Source organism: Dasypus novemcinctus, chromosome 1 (genome assembly GCF_030445035.2).
Source record: "Dasypus novemcinctus isolate mDasNov1 chromosome 1, mDasNov1.1.hap2, whole genome shotgun sequence".
NCBI classification, from domain to species: Eukaryota; Metazoa; Chordata; class Mammalia; order Cingulata; family Dasypodidae; genus Dasypus; species Dasypus novemcinctus.
The window spans coordinates 121,263,123-121,284,394 of NC_080673.1; the positions used below are offsets into that span (position 1 = coordinate 121,263,123).

At 37.9% G+C, this 21,272-nt stretch overlaps 1 protein-coding gene across 6 annotated transcripts in view; it reads left to right on the forward strand.

Annotated features, from left to right (window-relative positions):
- Positions 1–241: 241 nt before the first annotated feature.
- Positions 242–21,272, forward strand: part of LIN54 (lin-54 DREAM MuvB core complex component) — an 81,326-nt gene continuing 60,295 nt past the window's right edge. Inside the window, exons 1-2 of one of the 6 annotated variants that reach the window (XM_004472665.5) lie at positions 242–441; positions 16,843–17,558. In XM_004472665.5, the coding sequence (XP_004472722.1) occupies positions 16,875–17,558 (684 nt within the window). In that variant the 5' untranslated portion in view covers positions 242–441; positions 16,843–16,874. Of the gene's footprint in view, positions 442–463; positions 2,609–4,260; positions 4,358–16,842; positions 17,559–21,272 lie in introns of those variants that run through there. The other 5 variants (XM_058296484.2, XM_004472667.5, XM_058296481.2 and 2 more) reach the window with 5 other exon arrangements.

Consider the following 21,272-nt stretch of genomic DNA (forward strand, 5'->3'; position numbering starts at 1 on the left):
GGAAAGCTAGAAGATAAGACAGTGTCTTTCCAACTGCAGGCGCGATCCCGGTACTCCCCTCCCAATATCAGCCGGATGGAACGTTCCGTGCGAAAGCTTTGACAGCGGACCCAGTTGGAGTCACGTGCAGCCGGAGCGTACCCACGGCATCTTGCGGAATGACGCGACTTGGGTTGCCAAGGGGAGGAGCCAGGCGCCGCGGAAGGGGCGGGGCGGAGGAAGCCGGCTGGGGAGGCGGGGCGGGCGGAGTGGAGGGGTGGGCGGAGAGGGGCGCGCGGGCGGGGAGGGCCCAGCGTATTATGGGATGCGGCGGTGGAATGGCGCTGGGCGCGTGATTTTGAACAAACCCGGGTCTGTGTCTCGGAGGCGCAGCCGCCGCCGCGGCTGCTGGGAACCCAGGGAGCGCGGCGCGAGGAGGAGGCGGCGGTGCCGCCGACTTTGGTGAGTGTCAGCCCCCCGGGGCGGGGGTTTTGGGCGGGAAGGGTGACGGCCCCGGCTGCGGATGGCGGAACGCGCGGAGGCGCTGGACTACCCTCCTGGCGAGCCCGGGCCGGCGGACTGTGGCTGGGAGCGGGAACCTACCGGCGGGGGGCCGCCGCGCCTCATCCCCGGGCCGCAGGGGGCGGAAGGGTCCTCGGAGGTCGGCCCATTCCCGCAGGCGTCTCGGAGAGCGGCTGTCACTCGGCGGGGCCAGCTCTCTGCCGGCCGGTGGCCGTTCCCTGCGATCGAGAGGGAGGACTCCCGCGGCTGTTGACACGCACACAGCGCGGCGAGAGAAGCCCGCCGTGTCGGCCCCAGGTTTCTGGGAACCGGTTTTGTTGCTGTGTCATTTTGTACCAGCCCCTCCTTTCCCAGTTGCCCGCCGCCCGGTTCTGCCTACGCCTCATTGTATGGTCCCTTTTTCGTGTGCGTCCGTTTTCCTCGCGAAGCCCACCAGCCAAATGTCATAATGTTCCCGAGGTGCACGGGGAAGGGAGCGGTCTGCGACTTAGCTTGGTCCAGCAACGGTAAACAACCAAGTAGAGTGCCGGTGGACAGGGCTGTCGGTGGGGAAATAGTTTTAGATAAAGAACTGGAGAGACTTCACACTCAACCTCTAGCAGGCTTGGACGATTGGGCTGAATGGTAGATATCACTTGTTTAAGCTTGAAACCGATTTGTAGATGGAATTGTCATGCAAGCAAGGTAGGGAAATGAAAATGGCTTTTCAACGTCTACCTTATTCTTAGACTAACTTTTAAAAAAAGAGTGGCCTTACTGGCAACCTTGAAGTCAATGTGCTCATTTCAGAAAAGTCTTTTAGATCTTATGCTGTTCTTCAGTGGTGTTGAATTCAGCTTTTGAATGAGAGATGCGCTAATCATCCTGAAATTAACAAGGTGGCCAATTTAGTTTTCTCTTTTATGCTGGTCTCTTTAGAAGCTCTGCAGCAAATGGGGGTCTTGTTCTAAAGCAAGCTGTCTGTTTTCACTATTGAACAAATATATCAGAGGCGGATGTGTTTTTAATTTTGCGACTTGGAACCTAAAAACATATTTTCTGTATTTTAGAAATTGATTATTCATGAAAATTTCCACAGTTGGCTCAGTACATTTTAAGCTTAGTTGCACTTGGACATCGTAAACCTCTGAAAAATTAGAAGTCACAGTGTTCATGGACAGCAATTATCAAGATAAAATTAAGTGGAGAGGAAAACAGTTCGGAGTCTATTTCTCAGACATGTGTTGAAATCTTTATTTTTAAAAATTAGATTTTTGACCGCAGTGTTACAGGGTTAGTGCCTGTAATTTACTAATGTGTCAGAGAAGTCAGGCATGCATATAGAAAAAGCTCCTTCTGTCAAACTAGTCTGAGGATGGTTAAAATGTCAGGTGTTGGTGAGTGACACTAAAGATCTTGATAATGTTTTTAAGGTCTTAGAGCGACATAGTGAAACGCATCCCCTCATTGATCTCAAGTTGCTTTTCTGATACGAAGGAGTTTGAGTCCCTTATTGTCTCTTATGCCATCTTTTTGCGTGGCTCTTGCTCATAACAAAAATATGCCGGACTTGGGACCCCGCAAGGTAGCGCGGCGTTCGCGATCCGGCGGGGCTCGCTGGAGCACCATTTTTCGTCTGGGGTGAAAGGTCTGTGCGTAGCCGGTGCGCTTTTGTATCTCCCGTGTGCATTTGAAGGTTGGCGGGGCGGGCGGGAGGTTTCCCCGGATATGTGGGTGTGCGCCTCTCGGGAGGGGAGGGTTGGGGAGAGGAGGAGGAAGGGGGAGGTTACTGGCGGCGGCGGCAGCGGCGGCCCGGGCTGGGGCTGTCGGGGAAGCTGCTGAGCTGTGATGGTGATGACGAGGTGAAAATGGCGGATCTTTCGAAATACAATCCCGGCCCCTGACATACCAGAGGCGGCGGCAGCAGCGGTGGCGTCGCCTCCCGGGCTCTCTCCTCGGCCTCCGGGTACCCTGTAGCACTCCAGTGTGGGCAAACAGGGAAAGGAAGCGGCTGGCCAGAGCTGTCGTGCAAAGGCAAAACAAGCACCGCCCGGGCTCGGAATTGCCCGGGACCTTCTGGAGCTCCTACCTCGGTGCCTGAGGAAGGAGAAAGCGGCACCCGCTGGAGGTAGAGGAGAAGGGGCAATACGAAGACTTCTCTATTTTGAGATTTCTTTATTTTGGGAGATAAGGGGCATAAGGGGAGGAGGAAGAATTGCGTTGCGGGTCAAGGAATGACTTGTCTTAAGTGCAAAGAATCAGTAGTCTTGTAATGACATCAACATTATTCTTTAGAGCTTGAGTTTGCTCTTTTACCCAAGGCTGCTGCTGAGGCCTAGAGGAACCGCTAGCACTTACCATGATTTCCAGATTTAATATTTAAAATACCCACTCTGGCGGGTGTTGGTTTGATGATGTTCAGCAGTTTATGGGGTTCTGTGTTTCTTTAAGGAGGCAGAGCATTGGTATTTTATTATGTACTTAAGGTCTGTGTGTTAAATCAGATTCTCTAACTTGTTGGGGTGTGGACACTCACATCTTTTGAGCATATGGACCAGTTGTGTAACAATTAAAAATGTTATCTTTTACGGCTCTGTCATCCAGAGAGAGACCCCTTTTGCCACTGCCATTTGGCAAATAATAAATTGAGATACTGTCAATCATATGTCATACCTGTGTTTTTCAGGGAAGTTCTTCCTGGTCCCTATCCATTTAGGGAATTCAGAGAGTAAAGTTTTGGAAGATTTTGCAGTAGTTCTTATAATCCAAGTGATATACAGCCCTGGGAACTCTATTTTGGTAACCTAGTTCTATCTTCACTGTTAAGGAGAATTGTGATTATTCTTATAGTACCATCTCCTTTGGCTTGTTTCAGGTATTTGTTGTGAGGATGTTAAGTTGGTAAAGATGAGTTAATATCTCTGTTTTTTTCCCTGAACACGAAATTTGTTAGTCTTTTGTTTAGAGAGCTGGAAATTTGATTGACTAGATGACAGCTATAGGTTATTTAAAGATCCATATGTGTTTTACTTTTTGCTATAGGATCCCTAAGGATTCTGTCTCCTTGCACACAACAGTAGCATTCCTGATAAGTTAGAGATCAGCCAGCCTTTTTTTTTTTATAGGAGGTACAGGTGATTGAACCCAGGACCTCATACATGGGAACATGGGAAGCAGGTGCTCAACCACTTGAGCTACATTTGCAACCCTCAGCGAGGCTTTCATACCTTAATTCAAGGCTCTCTGGTTCTTTCTGAACTTTTTTAGTGATGTTGATTGTTTGAGAGTGAAGAGAAAGATAAATGTTCAAAAAAGGCCCCACTGATAATGTTTATAATTAGCAGTAAATAATTTTCTCTATCCAAATTGCCTACAAAGAAATGATGTCATAGCTATGTTATACAATAGTAAACATTTTATAGTGTGTTTTGGGGAAGTATTTTGTGTGTGTACAAAGCTTGGGCAATTGGCCTTTCACTAGAAGACCAAGGGTCAGGGAAACATTTGATGGAAAATACCTGAGAGATATTGACAAGATTTAGTTAATGAAATTTCCTTATCATTTGATGTTCTTATATTATCGAGTAGGAATTTGGTTTGTTTTTGTTTTTATAGAGTTTATGTGGCAATTATTTGGGCCATGTCAAACCATTGACTAATATGACTAAGAATTTTAAAAATAATTAACTAAAGAGAGCTTTTTCATTGGCTTTCTTTTTCTCTTAGTCACAAAATCACAGAGGGTTATTGTCTTTTTGTGATTGTAAAGACCAGTTTTCAGAATTGTGGTTAGGACATTGTCTATTAATAATGAAAAGTGTGTCAGGAAGAAATGAAAAGAAACGAAGGAAGAATTATACCACTGGAGATAGAACAGGTACTTTTTTTCAGATACTATTAGCGTGGGTGTTTTTCTTTGTCACATACTGTGCTAGCCATAGGTGATAAAGTAACCTCCATTGCTTCAGGGTACTTCCAGTTTAGGAATCATTAAGGGTAAAATTGGAAGGATAGTTTGGGTGGGGTCTTAAGGTAGAAGGTCTGGAGTTAAAGTAAACTTTCAGAGAGCCTCAGAGATGTACTCTAGAAGATAAAAACCTATAGCTGTTATGTGGATGAGAACAGATGGAGGTAAAAAAATACTTGTAGTAGGTTTCAGGCCTTGGAGATTTGAAAACTTGTGATTGCAGTTGGAAGGAGGCATTGTGAGGGTGTAATCTGCATGATATATGACAGCTTAATATTTCAATGGAAAGAGACATCTCTGATACATCTTGACATCAAAGGTGACAAGATCATAAGCCCTGGTGTTTGATAGATTATTGAATGACATTAAAAAATAGGGAGATCAGAAAGAGCAAACGAACTTGTATTTGAGTTACAGTTTACCACATAGCTGTTTTTACAGAAAACTGAGGCTCACATAGATTATGCTTAGGTCACATGATAAACAATCATATTAGTCTTAATGATGAATAATTTATAGTTCCCTTTTAAAGGGAAAAAGTTATTGTGGATCCCTAGTATTGGCCTAAATGATTTTTTTATTTTGTTAAAACACTTAATTTTTGCATGTATATTTAAGTATACATTTCTTGTTTTTATTACTTTTATCCAAGTATAAACAAAAGTAAATTTACAAATGAAATATAAACAAAACTACAAAACCAATACGACAATAAAACAAAATGGGGTAAATGGGGTGATGGATGTTACTTTGCTGAAACTAAATCTTTCTTTGCATAGTGAATGTATTAGTGTCTGCCCTGGCACAGGTGTGTAATTTGTCTGTGCAACTGTATATCCTATGATGACTTAATTCCTGTCCTCCTTTCTCTGCTTTTATTGTGTTTGAATGCTGCAAAGCTTTCATCCTTAAATCACAGATCAAGTGGTTTGACTTTCATTTAGCATAAATATATCATTTACCTAGTAAGTCCCTTCTGTGCCTTTCTCTTTAGCACACTCTAATTCTAGTTTCCATTTGTTTTAAATAAGAAGTGGTATCCAGATGATATATTGATAATTTATCTGTAAATATATTAGATTTATCAGAATGAAAATATAAACTTTTCAAATCTTCCTCAAGAACTCATTGCTTATAGTCTGCTGCTTCCAGTTTGAGAAATATACTTTGTACTGTACTTGTAGTTCTTGACTTTTTGATTATAGAAATCAAAGCTAATATCCAAACGGTATAGTTAACCAGTTAGTGCTGGAGGTAAATTCTAGGTATAAAAGTATAGTTCTTAAACACTCATAATTTTTTCTGTCTGAACACTTGACAAGTTAATCTCCCATCTGCAATACAGTGATAGGTCAGCACTTGATATTATGTGTAAGATGTTCATCCAGATTGTCCTCCTCACATAACTAAAAAAGAACAGTGTTTCAGCAGTGATTATATTCTATAAGAAAGTCTTAAAAAATGTAAAAACATAAAGCATATGCCATTTTCTGTCATTTATTTTCTATTATATTTAATTCACTTTTTTTTCATTGTCACTATTCTAAATCAGACCCCCCCAATTATCTCTATCTTGAACTAATTACTATAATAGGCTTTTAACTGGTCTACCTACCTCCAATCCAATAAAATACTGAGACAAGGTTAATTCCCTCCAAAGTACAGCTGTGATCATGTCAGTCCCCTATTAATTTTTAAGCTCTTTCAGGGCAGAGTCTTTGATTAATTTCCTGTAATGCCCTCAACAAAACTGGGATGCAGTAAGTATTTGTTAATTAAATTATGTAATTATAAGAAGTTACAAGCCAAGGGAACTTTGTAGATTTTAGATAGAGTGTAATTGCAGAAGATAGCAGTTAAAAGCTAAATCCAAATATTTAAAAGCTCATTTGAAAAGGGACTTTCTCAGCTTGTTAGTGTACCTTATGGTGATGTGGATTAATATTATTTTTGTTCAAAATATTTTGAAGTCCCATAGCATCATATAAATCCATCTAACTCAAATATACAAACAAAAGCTTTTTTCCAATCCAGAGTAAATAATTGTAGGGTTTTAGATGACACCCCCTTCTCCATGATTAATTTATTCTTCACATTTGTATTGAGAGATTATTATTTTCTAACTCAGTTCTAGGTAGTGGAGTTAGGGGTCCACTGGGGATCAAGACAGACAAGTTCCTGTCCTCATAGAGCTTACATTCTATGAAGTGGGGGAAGTGGGGGAAGGGGAATCAGACTATATATGCATAAAAGATACTTTCTGATTGTTATATATGCTATGATGAAAATATTGTAATAATGTAATTATAGTGTCTGCAACAGGAGGTGAAAGCGGGGGTGATATATTATAAGGTAGGTCTTAGAAACTTAATACATATGAGACAAATTTAGAAATCATTTGACTTTGTGAAAGCGTTGAATCTTTATCTCATTGGACTTAAACAATTTAACCATATTCAACCCTGAAGGGGCATACTCATTTTATTGGCTTCTAAGAACATACTTTGTCTTTAGAACTTTGATCTTACGTGCTAAACATATTCAAGGCATGCAGAATACATTGTATGTTCTAGATTCTTTTCCTACTCTACCTTGACAGGTCACCCCTCTTACAGGCCTGTTATAGGTAGAAATATTTTCTCTTTTCTTGAAATGGCCCTCAGTAGAGTGATGATGACATTGCGTATGCTAGTACACATCTTCCATTCCTAAGGGATAAAATTAGGGTGATGATTCATATAACTAGATGACCAAACCCTTTCCTGCCATGCCACAAGCTCCTTTGAGGGTTTCTTTTAGCACAGGCCACCATGCCCTGCATGTGACCCTGATTGAAACAGAGATGAACATCTAATCATAAGGCAGCCATCTATAGTCTGCTCAGTAGCTTATGAGGTGTCCTGGCTCCAGATTTCTGCACAGCTGGTTTGCCTCATACTGCATAGAGACTGGCCAAGCCAAGACCTTTTCTTGTTAGAAGCTGGAACTTTGCTCCTAGTTCACAGTGAGACTCCTAGTCCTATAATTCTGGTTTCCTTTAACAGGACGAACACAAAGACATTTTCTTCCTAATTACAGCGCTTTCAAAATATATGAAGCAAAAACAGAACTGTTTTTGACATGGGTGCTGTTTTAGTTTTCCTGGGCTGCTAAAATAAATACCATGAAACGGGTTGGTTAAACCATGGGAATTTATTAGCTCACAGTTTTGAGGTCAAGAGAGAGTCCAAATCAAGGTGTCATCAAGGTGACACTTTCTTCCCCAAGACTGACATTCTGGGACTGGCTACCAGTAATCCTTTGTCCTTGGCTTTTCTGTCACATCATGTAATGTCAAAATGCACATGGCAGCTTTTCTTGGCCTAGTTATTCTCTTCTGGATTCTGTTGAATTTTGGCTTCTTGCTTCACGTGGCTTTCTTTCTCTAACTGAATATCATTCTGCTTATAAAGGACTCTAGTAATAGGATTAAGACACATCCTGGGAAGCAGCTTTGGTTCAAGCAGTTGAGCTTTTTACCATATGCAGGACCCAGGTTCGACCCCTGGGATCTCCTGGTGAAAGAAAAAAGGTGTCCCAGATCAGCGCAGTGAGGCACAGGCCCCTGCATTGCACAGAGATAGGGGTGTGGAAGTGATAAAACATGGTGATGCAACCAGATAGAAAACAAAATAGACCCATCCTGATTGAGGTGGGCCATACCTTAACTGTAACCTCATTAAAAAGTCCTACTTAGATTGGATTCATATCCACAGGATTGGATTAAGTTTAAAAAACTTGTTTTTTCTGGGATACGTATAGCTCCAAACCACCACAGGTGGTTCCACTTAATCGGAAAAGAATAGTCTATTCAACAAATGGTGCTGGGAAAACTGGATGTCCAATTGCAAAAGAATGAGGGTCGACCGCTACCTCATACCATATATAAAAATCGTCTGGAAGAGGCTCTGGCTCAAACAATTGAACTCCTGTTTACCATATGGCAGACCCAGGTTTGATCCCCTGTACCTACTGATAAAAAAAAAGAAAAAAGGCATCCCAGACATGCGGTGAGGTACAGGCCGTGGACACACCAAAAAGATGATGATGCAACCAGATAGAAAAAAAAAATCAGCTCAAAATGGATCAAAGACCTAAATATAAGAACCAGAACAAAAAAACTCCTAAGAGAAAATGTAAGGAGGCATCTTTAGTACCTTGTGTTAGGCTATGGTTTCTTAGACTTTAAACAATGAAAGAAAAAATAGAAAAATGCAACGTCATCAAGATTAAAAATTTTAGTGCATCAAAGGATCTTGCCATGGAAGTAAAATGACATCCTACACAATGGGAGAAAATGTTTGGAAATCACATATCTGATAAGACTATAACATCCAGAATATATAAAGAAATCCCTCAACTTAACAAAAAAACATCCCAATTAAAAAATGGGCAAAAGACTTGAATAGACATTTCTCAGAAGATCTACAATGGCCAAAGGCACTTGAAAAGATACTCAGCATCATTAGCCATTAGGGAAATGTGAAGCAAAACCACAGTAATGTACTATTTCACATCCACTGTTAAGAAAACAAACAAACTAGAAAACTTATAAGTGTTGGAGAAGATGTAGAGAAATAGGAACATTCATTCATTGTTCGTAGGAAGGTAAAATGGTGCAGCTGCTGTGGAAGACAGATTGGTGGCTCTTCAGAAAGTTAAATGTAGAATCACCATATGATCCAGCACTCCTACTTCTTAATTATATATCCAAAAGAACTGAAAGCAGGGACTTGAGCAGATATTTGCATACCAGCATTCATAGCAAGCAGCATTATTCATGATTGCCAAAAGATGGAAGCAACCCAAGCCTGTATCAACCAATGAATGGATAAACAAAATGTGAAATATACACACAAGGGCATAATATACAGACATAAAAAGGAATTAAGTTCTGATATATGTGACAAATGGATGAACCTTGAAGACATCATGTTGAATGAAATAAGCCAGGCACAAATAGACAAATAATATATGATCTCACTGATGTGAAATACTTAGAATAAGCAAGTTCATAGAGTCAGAAACTAAATTATAGGTTTTTAGGGGCTGAGCTGGGGTTAGGGAATGGGACTTAATGGTTAAATTGTACATAGTTTCTATTTGGATTGATGGAAAAGTTTTGGTAATGTATAGTGGCAATTGTGGTGCAATATTGTGAATATAATTACCTGCACTGATACATATATTTGAATGTGGTTAAAATAAATTTTAGGTTGTATATTTGCTACTGGAATCAAAATTTTAAAAAATTCTGTGGGACCATACAATACCAACAATGAACCCTAAAATGAACCATGGACTATGGTTAATAGTAAAATTATAAAAATGCTCTTTCATAAATTGCAACAAATGTACCACACTAATGCAAGGTATTAATAATAGAGTGGTATATGGGAACTCTGTATTTAATTCATGCTTTTTCTGTAAACCTACAACTTCTCTAATTAAAAAAAAGTAGTATAAACCTTTTGAGATATCAAAGGTATCATTCAAGAAAAAAAAATATGTTGGAGTGGGGCATGAGAAAGAGGAAAAGCCTCAAAGGGTACAAAGGGTCAATACAAAAGATCTTGTTTTATTTAGTCAAATACACTTTTCTCAGAAACTTTTGGATGCAAGTGCACAAAATAAAGGTATTAGTGAAAAAAAAAAAAAAAGAGGACATAACTAAGAGGAAAAATAGACAATCCATAATCATATTTAGGGTTTTAACACCTTTTCTCAGTAATTGATAGAATATTAAAAAATCAGTAAGAATATAGATCTGGACAGCTCTATCAACTAACTTGACCTTATTGAATTTATAATCTATAGAATTTATAGAACTTAACTCTCAGTAACTGCATTACACATTCTTTTCAAGGGTACATGGAATGTTCACCAAGATAGACCATATTCTGGACCATAAAACAAGTCTCAAATTTCATATGATAGAAATGTTACAAAGTAGTATGTTCTCTGGCAATAAGGAAATTAAATTTTAAGTCACATAATGAGAGCTAGAAAACCCCAAGTATTTGGAAATTAAATAGCAGAACTTCTATATTATCCATGTGTCAAAGAAGTAATCGAAGGAAAATTAGGAAACATTTTGAATTGAATGGTAATAAAACATGTAGAAATTAGTGGGATGCAGCTAGAGCAGTGTTGGGGGAAATTTATAATATCAAGTGCTTAGATTAGAAAAGAAGAAAGGTTTAAATCAATGATGTGAGCCAGGGATTGACAATTTTTTTTCTGTAAAAAATTCTCAGATACTAAATATACTAGGCTTTGCAAGCCACATAAGTTTCTGGCACTTATTATTCATCATCTTTTTTAAAAAAAAAAAAACACTTAAAAGTGTAAAAGCTTTCTTAACTGGAAGGTCATACACAGGCTCTGGGCCTGTTTAATCTCTGTCAGTTGTAGTTTGCAAAACTCTGAGCTAAGATTCCATCTTATGATTCTAGAAAAAGAAGAATAATTTAAACCTAAAGTAAGCAGAGAGAAGGAATTAAAGATAGAAGTCAATGAAATAAAAAAATGGGAGAAAAGGAGAAAATCAGTGAAACCGTAAATGGTTCTTAGAGATTAGTGAAGTTGATAAATCTCTAGCCAGACTGCTCAGGGAAAAAAGAGAAGACACAGATAACCAATATAAGAATAAAGGAGGGAATGTTTCTACAGGAACTATAGGCATTAAGATAAAGAAATATTATGCACACCTTAATGGTAACAAATTCTAGAACTTTAAGGAAATGGACAACTTCCTTGATAAATAGTACTATCTAATATCAAAAGTCACTAGAGAAAGAGATAACCAAGGAGTGGATATGGCTCAAGCAGTTTGAGTGCCTGCTTCCCATATGGGAGGTCCTAGGTTTGGTTACTGGTGCCTCCTAAAAACAAAAAAACAAACAACAGGCAAAGCAAACAGAAAAACCAACTCAGAGGAGCGGATGTGGCTCTGTGGTTGAGCACTGGCTTCCCATGCATGAGATGCATGAGGTCCTGGGTTTAATCCCCAGCCCTGGTACCTCTAAGAAAAGAAAAAAGGAAATAACCTAAATGGCCCCATATCTATTAGGAAATAGAATTTATAGTTAAAAACCTAGCCACAAGAAAGCTGTATGTCTGGAGGGCTTCACTGTCGAATTCTACCAAACATTTCAAGAAATATCAACAATTCTACTCAAACTTTTCTCAAAAATAGAAGAGGAAGGAAAATGCCTCAACTAATTTTATGAGTTTATCCTAATAACCAAACTAGACAAAGATTCTGCAAGAAAAAACCACAGAGCAACATTCCTCATGAACATAGACAAAAATGCTAAAAATTTTAGCAAATAGAATCCAGTAATATATAAAATTTATCTTTTAATATATTAACTATGTCATGACTAAGTGGGGTTTATCCTAGTAATGCAAGATTTTTTTTTTTAAAGATTTATTTTTTATTTCTCTGCCCTTCGCTGCTGTCCCCCCCCCCCCCCCCCCCCGGTGTTGTCTGCTCTCCATGTCCATTTGCTGTGCGTTCTTCTGTGTCCACTTGTGTCAGCGGCACCCGGAATCTGTGTCTCGTTTTGTTGCATCATCTTGCTGTGTCAGCTCTCCGTGTGTGCAGTGCCATTCCTGGGCAGGCTGCGCTTTTTTTGTGCTGGGTGGCTCTCCTTTCAGGGCATACTCCTTGTGCGTGGTGCTCCCCTAGTGGGGGACACCCCGACCTGGCACAGCACTGCATGTGCGCATCAGCACTGTTCGTGGGCCAGCTTATCACATGGGTCAGGAGGCCCTGGGTTTGAACCTTGGACCTCCCATGTGGTAGGCGGATGCCCTATCCATTGGGCCAAATCCGCTTCCCGAAAGATTGTTTTAACATTCAGAAGTCAATATGTAATTCACTGTGTTAGCACACAAAACAGAAAGTCATATGGTCATCTCAATAGTTATAGAAAAAGCATATGACAGAATTAAACATTCATTTATGATTAAATAAACAACAGCAGCAAATGAGAAATAGAAGTGAACTTCCTTAACCAGGTAAAGAGAATCAATGAAAACTTAACAGCTACCAGGTAAGATTGTGAATAAGGCAAGGATGTCTAATCTCACCACTTTTATTCAATGTTTTGTTGAACATCCTAGCCAGTGTGGTAAAGCAAGAAAAAGAAATAAAAGGAGTGGAGATTGGAAAAGAAGATAGATGTTATTTTCAGATACCATGGTCATCTGTGGAAAACCTAATGAATCTACAGAAAAACTACTAGAATTAATGTGAATTTAGTCAGGGTACAGAATACTGTAGGAGACCAGGACAATATAAAAAAATCAATTGTATTTTTATATACTAGCAACAAACAATTGGAAAATTAAAAGAAAAAGACCACTTAAAATAGCATGTAAAAACATGAAATACTTAGGGATAAATGTAACAAAATATGTACAAGGCCTGTATACATTTAAGTACCAAAACATCACTAAGATAAATGAATAGAGAGATATACTGTTGGCAGACAGTTCCCTATGGATCTTCACATTTCTGCACCTCTTGCAAGGGAAGCAGTAATTGCCCTTTTGTTCCAAATGATCTTACAGATGTTTATATAGGAGGCAGCTTTGAATGGTAGAGGTAGTGTCTCTCACTGGGGCAATGGGCAGATTTGCTCTTGTCCAGTATAATAAAATTATTTTTACCCTGACAAAGGGCAGGTTGCCGTAGCCCATTTAAAAGATTTGGGTTCCATAAGCTCAGGGTTTCTTAGTTGTAATGCAAACCCCACTGCATATGCAGCAGCTACCTGGGCCCTTCCACATCACCCCTGTGGGAGTTTGGGGGCAGAGGAGAATTGATATACAGAAAATGCTCATGTTCCTTCTTGGGCTGTGAGTAGTAAGTCCTTTGTCTCTGATCCATGACAATGGTGTCTTATGCAGTATTCTTAAGACAGTTAACAGTTTGTTAGCTTGCTATAGGGTATAAAATCTCCTATTCTTCACATTCCTTGGCCACAAGGTTGGGGAACTGACAGAGCCATGGCTTTCTAAAAGAAAAAGGACGAGGGCCTCTCAGGCTTGTTTGGGGACATGCGAAGACTCTTGGCATCTGGTAGTGAATGCTGTCCGCAAGTGGTGGGCCAGGATGGGTGGGCCAGGATGGTGATAAGGAAAGAGTCTCCCATTGTTCTACCTGTTAATAAATATTTAGAGGCTGAGTGGTGAGAGAGGGGATTGAAACAAGCCACCTGAATGTTGTTTTGATTATTGTACACTCAACTCCATGGCACCATGTGAAAGGAGGTGTGGCTCTAGCTTCTGAGTCAAGAAGTCCCCAGTGCTGAAAAAATGGTGCCACAATGAGAGCTTTGGGTGGATGGAAGGCATTAGAGGTTTGTTTGGTTCAGTTGCAGGGGTAAGTGCTTGAAACTGAAAGCAAACTTTGCTTACTAGTATGTAGTCACTATCTCCCTTTATGACTCAACCTCTCTTACACCTTAATTTCAGGTGTTTTAAGTGGAAAGATGAATAGGAGTTGGATTGAAGTCTTCCTGTACTTAAGAGGGATCAGAGGACATACTTACATGTCTAAGTATGCCAGGGAACTTCAGGGAGTGGAGGAAGTCAAACTTTTATGTCTCTGTTGGTTAGAGGTGCTGTCTAACAGTCCTACCTGGTTCTGCCCAGATTCAACTGATGGGGTTTGGCAAGATTTGCAGTAGGGAATTCTGGGAAGCTAGTGTGACTTTGTGAATGGGATCTTTGTTGTTGTTTTGGTTTCCACTACTGAATGTGTAACTGGTGTTGATGTTTTTACATGCCTGTACTCTGACTGTCCATACGTGCCAAAGGGAATTCTTCTGGTCAGGAAAAGCCACATGTGGAGAAGTGCTTGTACTTTGGGGTCCCACAACCCTAATGACTCCTTTGAGCTACAAGTTATTGTGATTGATAATTTTATAGTGTAAGAGATACAGTTTTTTTTAAAGCCAAAAACTTTTAACAGGCACTTTGCAAAAGAAGATGAATGAATAGACAATAAGCACATGAAAAGATGCTCAACATCGTTAGTCATCTGGGAATTGCAAATTAAACTACAGTGAGATACAAGTTAACACACACTGGAATGGCTAAAATTAAAAAGTCCAACAAAAGACTGACATTATCAATTGTTAGTGAAGATGTGGAGCAGCTGGAACTCTCATTCCTTGCTGGGGGGTGTATCAGATGGTACAGCCAAGTTGGAAACAGTCTGGCAGTTTCTTCCAAAGTTAAAAAATAAACTTACCATATGACCCAGCAATTCCACTTCTAGGTTTTTAATCAAGAGAAGTGAAAACATGTGTCCCTAAAAAACTTGAACTTGAATGCTTATAGCAGCATTATTTGTAATAGTTCCAAACTGTCAGCAATCCAATTGTCCATCAACAGGTGATAAACCAATTTTGCTCGATTCATACAATGGAATATTATTCAGCAACAAGAAAGAACAGAACTGTTAATAAATGCAGCAATAAGATAAATCCTTAAAACATGCTAGGGAATAGCTCGTACAATACAATTTTATGTTATGAGTATATAACCAATGATCCCATTTATGTGAATGGCCAAAAACAACACTAATCTATAGTGATAAAATAGATCAGTGGTTGCTAGGGTAGGGTTTCAGGGTAGGAGATTGTCTGTAAAAAAGTAAACTTATTTTTTCTCCATTACAAAATCTTAGTGGGAAGACTGGAAGACAGGGGAGTGGATGTAGCTCAAGTGGTTGAGTACCTGCTTCCCATTTACAAGGTGCTGGGTTTGATCTCCAGTACCTCCTAAAAATAAAACAAATAGAAAAAAAACTACTCTGGAGAGCAGATGTAGCTCTATGGTTGAATGCCTGCTTCCCACATATGAGGTTACAGATTCAATCCCTGGTACCTCCTAAAAAAACAACAATAACACTTAAGGCAATATGATTTTTTTTTCATTTTGAAAAATGTTATTGAAGTAGAACATTCATATATGAATGTACGTAAACAATAGTGTATAGTAGAAGTTGTGAACTTACAAAACAAACATGCATAACATCATACAGGCCTCCCATACATCATCCCAGTACCAATACTTTGGGCAATCTGATTTTATGATTAAAATTATGAACTTTGACATCATAAAAACCAGAGTTTGAGTCCTGGTCCTACCACTTTACTAGCTACGTGACCTTGGGCAAATTATTTAACCTTTCTAAGTTTCCTTATCTGTCAAATGTGGATGATAATAGTAACTGTCTCATATGGTGCTTGTGAGGATTAAGTAAAAAAATGGCTGTCACTGGTAGATTGTAAGCACACAATAATGATAATTAATTAGTATTGACAGTGGTAATGATTATAGTTTGCTACTCATGTCCATTTCTCTTAATGTTGAAAAGGGAAGAAACTAAAAAATTGCTGATTAGATTCCTCTGGATATTTGATGTTTTTTGAGTATAACAACTTATTGCTCTTTAGTTAGTCATAAAAACAATGTAGTCTCTTTAATATATGATATTAAATATAATGACACTGATTCCTTTATTTAAAGAAAATTTTGTATTACCTTTGGCTAAAAGCATTACTGTTCTGATTTGTCCATAATCTGCTTTATTAATGTGACCTTTTTTTCTCTTTATGGGGACTGCCTGTATACTGCTTAAATGTTTCCTTTTTTTTTTTTTTTTTTTAACATTTCAAATGGCTGAGGAGAATTTGAGAATCTTTTTTCCAAATGAAGTTTCCCTTGGTATGAAGCCAATTGATCAAGCTTGGGCTAAATAAGCCTTTTGACTTGCAATCACTGGATGGATTACTTTGACTCTAGAATTTCCTGAGTATTAATTTAGGTCTTCAGTGGATTTTATAAATGATATTAGTATCTTAATATTAGGACCTACCTTATTGGATATTTGAAGATATTTTCCATTATTTGTTAACATTGCAATCCTTATTTCCTTGTGTGTATCAGCAGTCTTTTGTCAATGGGGGAAAAGCATAACTAGTTAAAAAGATGCATCAGATATGACAAAGATTTTTAAAGTTTTATGAGAGGATATCAGAAAGGAGTTTCTCATTGTGTAACTTAATGTTGCCTGAATGCAGTATACTTTTGGATTGAGATGTGAGTGAAGGAGAATGTTTGCTTCTAGTTTTGTGTCCCATTTGATTTATAATTTTATAGGTTGAAATTGTGTTAAAATGGTTTAACCCAAATAAACCATTAGGAATATTCTTCATTCAATTACACAACAATAAAAAATGGTTATTTTCTTATTTTTCTTGAATAAATTTTTTTCCTCCTTTAAATTCATTTTGAAACCCAGTAACTTATTCGTGTTTCATCTTTTATTGCAGCGCCTGATCACCTTTCTAGCAGGACAACGATCATGGAGGTGGTGCCAGCTGAGGTGAATAGTTTGCTTCCAGAGGAGATAATGGACACTGGTATAACTTTAGTGGATGATGATAGTATTGAGGCTGTTATTGTTTCATCCCCAATTCCCATGGAGACAGAACTGGAAGAAATTATCAACATAAATTCTACTGGTGACTCTACAGCTACGCCCATTTCCACAGAACCAATCACAGTGTACAGTAACCACACTAACCAAGTTCCTGTGAATACTGCGATTGCTATAGCAGATTCTAATACCACAGTGAAACCAGCTTTTACAAGTGGCCTTCAAAAACTTGGTGCTCAGACTCCTGTGACTATCTCAGCCAATCAGATAATTTTAAACAAAGTATCACAGACATCAGATCTTAAACTTGGCAATCAAACCCTTAAACCAGATGGACAGAAGTTAATTTTAACAACTTTGGGCAAGTCTGGTTCACCAATTGTTTTAGCACTACCCCATAACCAACTACCCCAGGCTCAGAAAGTTACAACTCAGGCCCAGTCAGGAGATGCTAAGTTACCACCGCAGCAAATTAAAGTAGTTACCATTGGAGGGAGGCCAGAGGTGAAACCTGTCATAGGTGTCTCAGCATTGACCCCAGGAAGCCAACTGATAAATGCAACAACTCAGCCCTCTGTGTTACAGACCCAACAGTTAAAAACAGTACAGGTAAAAAAAAAAGGGGGGGGGGGCTTATTAATTAAAATACATGTTAAAAAATTAAATTGATTTGTAGTTGTGTTCATAGGGTGATAAAATGCATAGTTGTTGCTGAATTCTTTTGAATGTTGCTTTTAGTAATTTTATGTTTTTTTAAAAGTTTAATATGTTCATTGTTTATGAAAATTTTTACTGGAGAACTTGGAGCAAACTTAATTTTGGTTAAATTTCAAATTAGTGTATTTATAGCTTTATTTCTCATTTTAAAATGTATTTTATTCTAAGTGCATCTTGTTACAAGGATACTTTGCTGGTCTAAAGATGCCAGAGTTGCTTCTGGGCTGCCTAAAAATCATTCAGACAGAAATTTTTAGTTTATAGTTGGCCAAAGGGTAGAAGAACTTTGCTGCTCTGAGAAACCCTTGGAGCCAGCAATTGTGCATTCTAGCCATTGTGTGTCTCTTCTTTGAAGTTTATTGTCCATTGCCATCACTCATGTTTACAGTAGGGAAAAGGCTGTGCCATGTGATGAAAGGAACATAGAGGTTTTAGATTCTGACCAATTGGATTTGGGTTACTTTTATGCTACCTTACCAGCTATCATCTTTGGGGTGGCTACTTATCATCTCTGATTTTATGACTCTGGCTGTAAAATGGATTTCTGATCATGATGAGCTATATACAGTAAAGATAAGTACCCTGTGTAGTCCTCAAAACATTGGGAATCTTTCAAAGTGGTACCTATTATTGATATGACTAGGACCATAAGATAGGTTTCCCAGAGCATTTATTAAATGGCTCCCAGGTTTTCATGGCCAAATAGGTTTTTTTTAGGTCATCACTATTCTTAAGAAATACAATTATCCATCTGAGACCAGGAAACACAAATGCATTCCCTGTTTGAAAGAGTTGCCTCTTTGAAGAAAGGAGAAGGCATGAATTAAGTAATAAAGTACATAAGGAAGTAGGAAGATTTGGGGAGCATTTACTTTCAGCTGATATTAGAAGTAATATTTTGGTTACTACTTGGCAAAAGAATTAGAAATTTGTTTTTCATGGATGTAATATTGAAGAACTTTGTAAGATTTCTCAAACCGTGCAATTTGTCTATGTCCCTTCTGCCACTGCTAAACATTCTTTAGTGCCCTTTTCGCTTCATCACCTCCCACTCATCTCTGGCTTCCTTTCACTTCTTTCTTTTGATGAGGGTCTCTTGAATGAGATATGCTATCGCCATTAAGCATCTTGTTCTCAGCTTGATTTTTATCAGTTTTGAAAAATTTTTATTGGTTTACCAGAGTTTATCTGGCTTTGGGAATGTAGCTCATAACTATGTTACATTATGAGAAACCGATAATTTAAACCAGAATGTCATTTTTTCGGTTATGAGAATACTGTATACATGCTATTTTAATGACAGGTATATGTGTGTCTACTAGTTTTCTACTGTAATCCCCTAACTACTGACAATAAAAACAAAGACTGGGGTCTAATTCTTATAATTTGTTTTATTGTTGTTACTTTTATGAAATCTGATTTCTATTAATTTAGGAAATAATTTTGTTAAGCAAAACAATAACAAAAACAGATGAAATCCCATTTAGAGTATTTTTCTACTTTGTCCTGTTATTTTTAGGCAGCTCAGATGTAACCTACAAAACTCTGAAGCACAGAACATTTAAAAACAATAACAACAACAAAAAAAACTCAAAAGCTACGCAGCTATTTTTTTTCTATTTAGGCACCAGAATGTTTGATTTAGTATTGCATGGTATATATGATTCTATTTATTTTTTCATTTTTCCTAGATAAGAGTCTCAGCATTGTCTTAAGTTTAATCAGAGTATTGAGACTGTTAGGGTATGGGCAGCAGGTAAGGGTGAAAAGAAGAGACCTATCCTGAAAAATGAAGGAAAGAGGTGGCAGTTCAGGCCAGAGGCGGTAACAAAGAGATGTAGTTACATGTTAATTACAGGTATATAAACACTTTCCTATGTTTCATGTGCATAGTATATAAGAGTGGTAAATAGCTGGCAGTCTGAAACAACATAACTCCTTACCACCTCCTGTATCTTTCCAACAAAGTGCCAGAAATTATCTGCATGTATTCATTTGATGACATATTTGGTACCTCACTTATAAATTCTTTTTTTATTGAATTTGTCTTGATCTGCTCATTAGATAAACTTATTATGCTTTAATTTACTTACTACATTAATTTTGTTCCAGAGTACTTCAAAACTCATAATATAAAAATTCATTGGTCTTCAATGAAACTGGAAATTGCTCTTTTCACCAGTGTTCTGTTAAAAAATACATAGCTACAAGGACAAGATGAGATTGTACATTTGAATAATTATTGTGCTTTTGGTTAAATTGGTTTTTTTCTTGATATGATTGTGAAAATAGTTAAAAATGGGGAAATTCTTTAGGTTCTTGACCTTATAGCTAAGGTTTCTTACATTGCTAGATAGGAATTGGTGAGAAATCAATACTTCTATTTCTTGAAGTCAGAAAAACTGAGTAAATAGGTGAAATTCTCACTCACTTTGGTCTTAGACATGTAAATAAATGCACTTGGAAAATATTTTCCCTTTATGTTTCCCTAAATTGCATCAGCTTTCAAAAGTACAATTATGGGTTTATTGGGCTATGTAATAGTTTATAAGATGGGTGTTTTTAAAATATAGTAATGAATCTCTTTGTTTTGTTTTTAAAAAGGTAATATGTGTTTCATTTATATTTTGTTTTGCAGTAATATGTTCTGAATGTAAGAAAGTTATATATTCTGAATGTAAGAAAATGTGTTATTTTGGAGCTGATGTAGCTCAGGGTTGAGCACTTGCTTCACATGTATGAGGTCCTGGGTTCAATCCCCAGTGCCTCCAAAAAATTTTTTAAAAAGTATTATTTAATTTATAATTTGAGCTCGAAGAGCTAATATTTAGCTAATTCTGTGATCTATATATACAGCTTCTGGTATATTTCTGCCATTCAATTTGGTTGTATTTATTCATTTTGAGTCAGTATTTCCAAAAATAAGTAATTCTGATGTGGGCCTCAGTTTCCATATCTGCCAACAGATACAATTATTCATATTCTTCATGCTCTAAAAGTCTCTGATTTTTGCCATAGCTAAATTTCTGCTTCTGACTTTTAGAAAAAGTTATTTCTTTGTATGCTTTGATAACTCCAGTCTGAAAATGTTGGTAGTTCTATTTTCCTTGACTTGTGGAGAATTTTACTTCAAGTCAACATTGTGCCAATATATAAATTCTGATCAGATATGACTAAAATACAGAACTTTCCTTCAAGGAATTTATACTATAACAAACAGTATTTTAGTAAATAATGCATAGCCTTTGCCTTTAGAATAGCCTTTGTTCTACAAACTTGTCTCTGTGCACTAGGGTGTTAACTTGTTCAGGTCTTCTTTGTTCTATTTCTTCTGAATAGGTCTTAATTTGAAAATCTAATTATAAATTTATCTTTAATGTGTACTTATATTTTTCTTCAAGGGGCCAATATAATAGTTACAGATGACTTCATTTGTCATCTCTACTATATTCCTTAAAAAACTGACTCTGTGTTTTTATTATTTAATAGTTTGTTATTTTGAAAAAAGAATGTTATTATGTCAAAGCATTCTGCTTATTACTAAACAAAAATTTCATTTTTATCACATGCATATACCCCAAAAACTAAAATAAGGATTGATAATAA